General features: G+C 30.5%; 1 protein-coding gene across 1 annotated transcript; it reads left to right on the forward strand.

Moving 5' to 3' along the window:
• Positions 1–388: 388 nt before the first annotated feature.
• Positions 389–3,000, forward strand: LOC132952041 (52 kDa repressor of the inhibitor of the protein kinase-like). Its single transcript, XM_061024167.1, has 2 exons — positions 389–423; positions 2,580–3,000. Exons 1-2 carry the CDS (start codon positions 389–391, stop codon positions 2,998–3,000), a joined length of 456 nt encoding a protein of 151 aa, XP_060880150.1.
• The last annotated feature ends 7,886 nt before the right edge of the window (positions 3,001–10,886 follow it).

Below are 10,886 nucleotides of genomic sequence, written 5' to 3' on the forward strand. Positions count from 1 at the left end.
TAATCGGATTTAGGTACATAGTATATAATATTACAATATAATAACGCGTGTGCATGACGTGGTGCGTCGAACAGCAATGATAATTAGTTGGTAGTTACTTATTACTAAGGCCGTATCTTGGGGGGGGGGGGGCAAGGGATGTGTACCCCCCGAAATTTCTCCGATATTTTACAAATGTTTAAAATAATTTTTATAATATCAACATAGATATTTTCGGTCAAAAAGCTTCAATTAAATTAACTATATTGACTGTTTTCAGTTTTGTATCATATACAAAAATAATTATAGCATCTAATGATCACAGACTTCTATACTAACGCGCGTATTAAATAGAATAATCTGTGCTGATAATAAATTGTTAATTATTGATGGACAACGACCGCCGTCGATGCCGGTCGGGGGTCAGCGACGATTAACAACAACAATAATATAAATTTGTGTGAATTATAAATATATTATTATACCATATCGCCGTCTGCGAGACTGTGATAAACACGTCAAATAGTCTTACTGAATTCATCATTATGAGTAAACGAGAGAACAAAAATTTACTGACGAATTATTTTTCTAAACTTCCTAAGGTACGTTTTATTATTTCGTATGTTATGTATATTTCTAAACTAATAATTTAACTACAAAAACGTTAATTCATAAACTTTATTTTAGACCAATAATGTTCCTATTCTTCTACCACAAATAGACACGCCATCATGTAGTCATTCACACACAGATTTGCGAACAAACGAAAATAATATATTAACATCGGACGCGGAGCAAATAGTTGAAGACAACGATATTGGCTACTGTTTCGGTAAAAATTTATCTGATGAAATACAATTTAAATTATTAACTGCTCATTGGTCACCAGACGAAAATTACAAATTTCCAATGACTACAAATCTAAAAAAAAATTTAAAGTTTCAATTAGGATGGATTAAACGTTTTCCTTGGGTTGTTTATTCGAAAATTGGCGAACAAGGTGCAGTTTGTAAATATTGCGCGATATTTGGTCGCAAAAAAATTGGTCGCAAATTTGGTGGCAAAGGCAGTCACCAGAAACGACTCATTACATTAGTTATAAGACCTTTTAATAACTGGAAAAAAGCGATTGCAAAATTTAGTGAACATAGTCAAACAGAATTTCACAATTCTAATGCTACGCGCGCAGGTAAATTTGTTGCTGTTTATTCCAAAAACTGTCAAAATACTATTAAACAATTTGATTCTATTAAAATTGATCAAAACAGAAAGATATTAATTCCTATCATTCAAACAATTATTCTTTGTGGGCGTCAAGAAATAACTTTACGCTGTAATAGCGACTATGATGGATCTCTCTCTTTAGACAATTCTGAACCTACTTACAACGATGGCAATTTCCGAGCATTATTGAGAATGCGCATTTCGTGTGAAGACAAAAATCTAACACATCACATTGAGAATCATGCGTTAAATTTTACATATACAAGTCCTATGTTTCAAAATAATTTCATAAATATATGTGGAAAAATTATACAAGACCAGTTAGTTAACAAAATCAATCAGGCAAAATGTTTTTCTGTATTAGTCGACGAGGCAGCTGACGTATCACGTGTTGAATGATTGTCCTTGTGTGTACGTTATCTAGACAATATTGAAAGAAATGAAATCAATAATTATGTATTGAAAGAAGACTTCTTACAATTTGTACCGGTAAATTCTACCACTGGTCAAAATTTGGCCACAGTTATTCTAGATACTTTAAAAAATCTTGGTATAACCTGCGACTATTTACTTGGCCAAGGTTATGATGGCGCAGCAGCCATGAGTGGTAGTTTTAAAGGAGTACGGTCAGTTATAAGAAAACTACACCCCGCTGCACTTTACGTCCACTGTAGTGCACATTCGTTACATTTAGCACTTGCTCATTCGTCAAATATTCGTAATTGTATTGGAACGATACAATCTGTGGAAAATTTTATTAAAATATCTGCTAAACGAACTGAGCTGTTGAAAAATAAAATAAAAAAATGTCTTCCTCAAACTAAATGGACGAAATTAACTTCCATGTGTGAGACTAGGTGGGTTGAAAATGATGATGGTATGCTTATATTTTCAGAAATATATAAACCTATTGTCGCAACATTAGAAGAACTACAGTTATTTGTTGATATTGAAACGTCGTCTAAAGCTTTTCAGTTGTATAAGTGTGTAACAACTAGTGATTTTATTATAAGTATGATAACTGCGACCACACTTTTTTCTTTAACTTTGACATTGTGTAAAATATTGCAGTCGGTAAAATGTGATTTTCGTGCAGTAGTAGAACATGTTGAAACCATTTTGAGTAAAGTGAAAGATATGCGAAAAAAAATTGATGAAAATTTCAAACAAATATTCAATAAATCAGAACAATAATTGTTCATGTCCGTGAATGAGGAAGAAAAAATAAAAATACCGAGATTAGTAAGTCGTTCAAAAAATAATAAAACTGATGTGGATACCGAAGTTTCTGAAGATTATTTTCGTGTTGCGATTGCAATTCCATTCTATGATGATTTTATTAGTCAACTTGAAGAACGATTTTACAAACACAGGATGATTTTATCGTCTTTGTGTTTATTAATACCAAAAATGTGTTTGAAACCTCCAATTTGTGAACCAGATTTTAGTTTATATTCAGATTTTATAAATGTTGACTCAATACCTTCAGAACTAAAACTGTGGAAAAGAAAATGGATCGCATACAAAGATATAGATCGTCCACATGCAGCTGTAGAATCATTAAATTATTGTAATCCTGAACTTTTTCCAAATATTCATTTTCTATTAAAAGTACTAGCTACACTACCGGTTTCTACAGCAACTCCCGATCGAACTTTTTCGACATTAAAACGCGTCAAGACATTTTTACGGAACTCTACAGGACAAGAAAGACTAACTGGCCTAGCTCTATTAAGTGTCCATAGAGATGTTACGGTTAATCCCGAAGAAGTGTTAAACCGGTTTGCTCTACAATAAGATAGGAGCATATTATTAGTTTAAAATATGATATTGTATTTGTGCATTATTATTTTTATTTCTTTATTTTGTTTTTTTTATGTTTTGTATACTGTAAGGTGACAATAGATGTCGAAGTAATTGTATTTATTTTATTATATTTTATTAGAAGAAGTTTAAATCTTTTTTTGTCTTATTTTTAACCTAATAACAAGTTGAATAAAATTACAATAGACATATTTAGGACCCCCCCTCCCCGAAAAAATTTCTAGATACGGCCATGCTTATTGCCGATTCACATTGGCAAGTCATATCAAAATATTATTTTATATACTCGACGATGTCGACATTAGTGCATGCAAAAAATACAATTTCGAGGCCTTTATACCGTAGCGTCGACATATTATGAGCGTAAAATGCAAAAAAGCGTCAACATCAATATTCGTAATTACATTTTTGTGGTGCTGTTAAAAAAATTGTGCTCATAAGATCAAACCACAAAAACCGTTAAAATGACAAAAATTTGAAAATTATATCGTAGTTAAAAATGCATAAAATGTGAAATTTAAGTATATCTAACACTTGACAATTAAATACAACGATTATGTCACAAAAACGTATCAAAAATATTTAAGTCAAATTTTTGTTTTAGACATTTTAAGTTGGTCAAAATGTCGACAAAATTGGAAATTGAACATTTTAAACAAACGGTCTTTGCTCAGAATCGTTTTCATCGTATACAATGATTAAACATTAAGTTCAAATTTAATGCATTCTTTACATTGTCCCAATTGAATATTTTATAATACAAACACAAACAAATAAAGAATTACAGAATTATTAAGGAACGAAAAAAATATTTACACAATCAAATAATGATAAAATAACAACTGTACACGCATCATTGTTACGTATAATCGTATAATAATGTATGTGTTTACGAACGCGAAAGCCGTATATATTAATTATAGGTTATAAACTTATAACAATAGTAAATAATTAATAATTATGTTCATATTTAGATTAGGTGCCAGATTTGCCACGCGTATACGTGTAATTATAATATCTATCTACTATTAATGACATTCTAAAAAACCAAGTCGACGAAATCGATTTCATGCCAATCGATAATATTAACAACATCATAATATTAACCTTTGTACCTATAATAATAATAATATACAACCAACTCGAATAATCAATAATCAAAATCAAAATTAAATATTTGCATACATCAGTAGGAATATACATATAATTGTACTGACGTTAGTAATTTCATTCTTCTTTATAGGTATGTTGTATCACTATCGCGTTTGTATTAAATTCCACGAGAAATAAATAGAAATTAAAATTATTTTGTTTTATTATTTTTTAAAATTGCACGGTATACATAGGAAATTTCAATTTTGTTTTAATAATTACATTTGATTTAATTCGAACGGTATAAATGTATAATGATATGTATTGATTAATAATTGTATAAATGTATAATAAATAATAACCTATAGGTATTATATAGTTCTCGAAAATTCCGTCGTCAACTTTTGGCTTGATAGTAGTTTTATTCCCTACAATTGATTACAGTTAAAATAGTGTTGGTGGGTTTCGATAATTATTATTTTTCTTTTCATACAATTTATATTTTTAATTAAAAACTGAAATAATAACTATCGTATATCAATCGAAAATCGAAGGGTAACCGTTTAGATTTTGTTTTATTTAAAAAAATAATTTTAATACCTATAAGCTATCACTACCACAATACATCACATTGTTTTCCAAAATGTAAAATATTTTATAACTTTACTAAAATAATATAATTTAATAAATAAATATAATACACCTAATATGTGTTGTATGTATATAAATAATATACTGCACAGCGTACACTATCCAACATTAAATAACAGATCGTAGAATGAACCGTTCATGAGTACGCATTTTGACGTTTTGCTGAGCTTATAAATTGAATACTAAAAACCCTAAACATTAATTAAGAATTAATTATCCACTCGTGAGTCCTCTTTCATGAATCCGGTGATGCATTATAATTAGAGTCTTAATGTGGTAGCTATTCAAAACTATAAATAAAGCACTTTGGATAACACTACAAATCTTAAAAGAGCACCAAAAACCCTAAAAAAATGTAGGCACTAAAAAATTAAAATTAATAAAAAATCTATTAAAAGACATTACTTTAAGTTTAATTATTGTAGTTTCATATAGGTATATAGTTATATTTTACCCCCTAATATGATTACATATTACTCATATTAGTTATCATTATAATATGTTAAAGTTATAGTTAATAGTGAAAACTATAAAATTTAAGATTTATAGGTATGCAACTTGTTGTTAAAAACTATATGGAGAATTTAAATAATATATACTCTCCATGAATTACAATAAAAAAATATACATTAATATACATTAACCTAACCTAACACGTAGTCGACAACTGTTGAAGGGTCACCAGGACCGCGGTCGACACGTAGTCGACAATTCATGTTATATGTAATATGTATCTTTATGGTTGTATTATTTCATCGGTTATAGACGCACCGTTTCAATTTTTATATTATGTAGTTATTCGGTAGGATCTCGTGATTTCATTGGTATATATTTTGGATTTTGCGTAGGCAGCTATTTTTAATGTATATTAATTATTTTTCTCCGTATTACGACGACAGCGACGGCGATGTCGACAGCGCGGCGGTCCTATTTCCAATAATATAATAATATTATTTGTGTTGTCACTAATTGGCTGACAAAAATAATATTAGTTTATTTTAATAATATACAGAATGTATTTTTATTAGATGTGTAATAAGTAATAACAATAAGTGAGTATTTATGTTCGCAGTATGGTACATCCTATATTCACATTTTGCATAGCGTTTATTAAACATTTGTTTTGATACCTATTGGTTTATTACAAAACTATTATTACTAGGTACTGTAGATTATTAGTATAATGAATCAGTATTCCAAGTACGTTGATACAGGGTGCTTGTTTTTCGTTATTGGTAAATACAATTATTTTCATAACGTAAATAACATTTTATAACTCGATTTCTTTCATAACTGCGTAAGATTATTGGTTGATATATTACCTTTTTTTTTATATAAAATAGACAATAATCTGGGTCCATCGGGAATATCAAAATCACCTCCAATAAAAAAAAACGACTTACTGATTAGGAAATTTTTAATTTAATTGAAAACCCTTAGTCATCTGATGAGGACTTCGATCTTAGTTCTGATACCGATTTTGGCGAAGAAGCAGACAATGCTGTGGATGAAATGGTTTCTGATGACATAGATGACAATAATGTGAATGTTCTAGATGATGCTGTTATTGAAGAGGTAAGTCCGTTACGTTTAGGAGAGGAAAATAGTGAAACTGGTACATTATCACCGTCATTATTCAGTTATTCTCCACTCACAATTCGGGATAGAGTAATAAGACAAAAAACAATACGTGTTCCGACTACAAACTATACTTGGTTGGACAACTCGCCTAATTTTAGACACCATAGATTTTCATGAAAATGTTGGGTTGAAAACAAATCCGGATGGAGACCAACTAATTGATTTTTTTTAAATGTATTACTGACTAATGATTTTTTTGAGTTCGTCGTTAGAGAAACAAACAATTATGCAGCTGATTTATATATGAATAGGTCCAGCGATAAATCCCGTATGGCAAAATGGATAGACATAGATGTACTATCGTTAGAATACATTTCATTAAACCAAAAATTATCAGAAAAAAAAACAAAAATAGCTCAAAAAGCTAAAAAAGCAAAATGTCGCACGTGTCTGTCATATTTATACAGTATAGTATCATATTATATCAATAATGAAAACAACTCTAAGTAGGTGCACTATAATATATTTTATTATAATGCAATATTATTATAATCAAAACGTCAATAATAATTATTATTGTTATCATCATTATTGTTTAACGACCGTCTGATTCGAGTTTGGAACGATTTATTCAAACGAGATAAAAATATAATATTATCACGCATAGCATGATGTGGTAGGTGGTATACCTATATAATTATAATGGCGTAACAATGTGTAATAATAATACAGTCTCCACCGTCTAAGTCCATCGTGACCCACCGCACTCGTAATATTCTATTACATTTCCGCTCGTAACCTAATATCGCCGTCGGTACAATATTCGTACACACATGGATCCTCATGTACACAATCCTTTTCATACAATCGTTTTTTACACATTATTACAATTATTATTACTTAAACGATGACGTGCAGCGTGCAGTCGCCGTACAAATGTCGGTGCACGTATTGCAGTGCGTTTCTGGTGTCGCTCCGGCGTCGGCGGCGTCTGTGGTCGGATAGACGCGTTCGTTTAATGCAGTTTGTCGGCGACGATCGGGTTGTCGTCGTCGTCGACGGGAAAGAGGGCGAGCGTCGGGAAAAAATGTGTGGAAAAAAAAAACGGGAAGGCTGTTAAAAACCCATTTGGCAATATAATTATTATTATTGGGACCGGAGATAATCCGGCGTCAGACGGTCGCGAGCATGACATTATATTATAGTACCGTCGCGCTCTTTGTCACAGCTTAAATTATGTTGTACGTATGTACACGTGACGGTAGGTCGTAGGTATAATATGGTACCCTTTGTGGCCCCGAAAGAGCGCCGCTCGCGACTACCAGACGGGCTCCGCCGCCGACGCCACACGTGTGTGTTTTTAGCTGTTGTAGTCTCCTAACCGCCGCGGCCGGTTAAGATGTATGTATAATAGTAATAATAATATTGTCGTTTCTTGCCGCCGCCGACTTGTTTGAACGGCGCGGTATTATCGCTATTATTATTATTATTATTATTGAACACGTATATTTTGTGTTGTAGGTATAACCCTCCCCGTACGCGTTCATCAACCCTTTGAGTCGCGTACACCGCGGTATACTATCTATATATACGTCCAGTGCGGATAGTACATAATATTATCATACAAGTCCGACTGTCTAAGAAGTGTATATTATTATACAGGATGATCGTTTTATCGATGCACTAGTGGATTTCCTGATCGTAACACAAAAGACAGACTCTCTCTCACTGTATAATATATACAGTAGGGTTAACTTAACCTGGTTAAGTAATGTATATTACGCACAGGTTTGAATAGATAAATCCACCCTGTCTGCGGGGCTCGATTTATACTTTTAAAGATGATACAGGGAAAACCTGAGGTCGTGGCCTCTTCGATAAATATAGGTACGTAAGATCGTAATCCAATAATTACCTATGAAACCTTAATTATTACAAAATACGTTTTAAAATAAAAAATAATTCATAACTAATACATGTACTTAATATGACAAGAAATGTGCATATACCATGTATATGTCTTCATGAAAACGGATAAATGATATTTTTTTAATACTTCTGTCGATACAAAAATTAAAAACAATTAAACAAAATTATAGGTAACCTAATTATTGATAATATATAAAATATAAATGTTAACATTTATAGTTATCAATATTACCTCCATGATATTACAATCAGTGGCGTTTTTGCATGTTGTCATCGTATTTCGTAAAAATCAAGATACTAATATTAGTCATTATATCTGACTATGAGTATCTGACAGTTTAAAACATTTTTCCAGTACCTACTCTTAAGGCTAATTAAAACCAAAGCAGATTTTAACGTTTAGCGTGATAAACTTATAACGTAATCAAGATGGCAAGAGCTAGAACATTCTTTTATTAAAACAACTAATAATTTCAAACAAAATTACCTAATGTTGAATGAGATGCTCTGAAAATCCTTCGTATTTGGATGACTGAATTAAAGGATTCGTGGAATTCCTCTAAGTATGGATCATTTACCTATGTAGAATGTACATCTATAAAATATATTGATAATGATATTAAAAACTTCAGAATTCAGTAGGCGCATACACTTGTATAATACCATAATTTATAATAACTTCAATTAGGTACCTAATTAGTATATTTATTACTTCTACAGTACACGCAGTACTGGAATGAATATTTATTTTTTCTTAAGCATTAGGCCTAACAAACGACTTGTGTGACACATAGCTATATAATTATAGAGGCATATCTGATGTACGGGTTAAGTCGACACTGCAGTATTTCTTGACTCTCCACAATAATCGCACCGTCAGGGGGTGGGGATATGAGTGTGATTTTTTTTTATATATATTCACCAAGCACAGTTTGATTATGACTGCATTTTGAGTGACGTACTAAAAACGAGTATTTAATTTAAAAAAAAATACAACCAGCATACCTATACATTAAAGATATAGATATTTAGACATTATATAAAAAAATTAAAAACCTAATTAACTTTATTTAATATTTATTAACTAGGTATCGCTATTGTTACAATTGTACAACACGATGTACCTATATATGTCTACATATTTTATTTGTTTCTCGTTTATTAACTTTTTTTTTTTGCGTGGTATCGAGGACCGGAGGAGGATCCAAGTTGCCAATACTTTTCCTCCGGCCCAACTCGTTAATTAACTGTATGTGTGCATTTTTACTAGGTCAACTACTCAAATGGTCTGTAACATAATTCTACGTTGGCTAATCGAAAATAGATCATATTATTATCAAATTTAATGGCGATTGAGAACTTTGAATTAAATTTGGTCCGATAAATTACCCAAATCATGTCATAAGAATTTTTTTTAATCATTTTAATCCTTTAGTTAAATACGTGATTTTTTAATCTGTAATATTAATAGGCGTATTGAATACTGAATTTTAATTTTAAGTAATTGCATATTCATATAATACACAGTTATGCATATTACATGTGTGTGCCTTAGGCCTTAGCAAATAAAAGCAGAAAATATAATTTATTTTCACAATCCAGTATAATTATATGCTTAATTAGGTATTCAAATTAATTTAATTGAGATTCATTATTTTTTATAATCGACAAATACTAATTAACGTTGAAAATTTGGTTCAGTAAATTGAACTATAATAATATTTTTTATCATTACACTTCATCAATGGTTAACTGGTAGTAATATTTTCTTGAGTATTCGTAATGTTGATTCTCTTCCGTTATATAGCATGGAAAAGCATATAACCGCTTACCTGGCTAACCTAACAAGATTTTGAAAATATCGTAATTTTATATTGATATTTTAATCACAAAATCAGTTTGAATTTTAATTCGTTCAAAAGGATCATTTATCAGTTTGCATACCACGGCGAGTATTTTTAATATAATAATATAATATAATATATAGGTAGAGAGAGTGAGAGAGAGTGTTGCCGCATATAATCGAGATGAATTGATCGCATATACAATTGCATTAAAAATACATTAAATTCTACTTAACATATCATGGCACGAACTTACAAAAAATTGTAAGAAATAAACATTTTGTCGTAAAAAATAATAATAAAAACCATTATTAGTCATTATTATTATTATTATATTACTCGGAACTCGTCATCGACCGATTCGTTTTTAATTTTTATATTATGTGCCAAATATACGCCTAGTATTTTATTTTTACCCGGTACCATCATCTCCAATCGAATTCTTACAACACAATAAATACGGTCAAAGACTTAAATGATAAAATATTATTTTTTTTTTTTGACATTTAATTGAATAAAGCGTATTTGCCGGCTGCAATATTAATTACATTCTTTGCTTTTTTATCATTTCCAACTTAATAATGATATTATAATGGTTATATTATGTATCACGCGTGACAAAAATATATAAAACGAGTTTCATAAACAGTTGGCAGGACCGATTGCAATCGGATAGGTATATGTACCTATATAATATTATTATACTTTCGGAACGTGTCGAATTTTTATGAGAAGACGCGCGAAACCGTGTTCATGATGACG

Source organism: Metopolophium dirhodum, chromosome 9 (genome assembly GCF_019925205.1).
Source record: "Metopolophium dirhodum isolate CAU chromosome 9, ASM1992520v1, whole genome shotgun sequence".
NCBI classification, from domain to species: Eukaryota; Metazoa; Arthropoda; class Insecta; order Hemiptera; family Aphididae; genus Metopolophium; species Metopolophium dirhodum.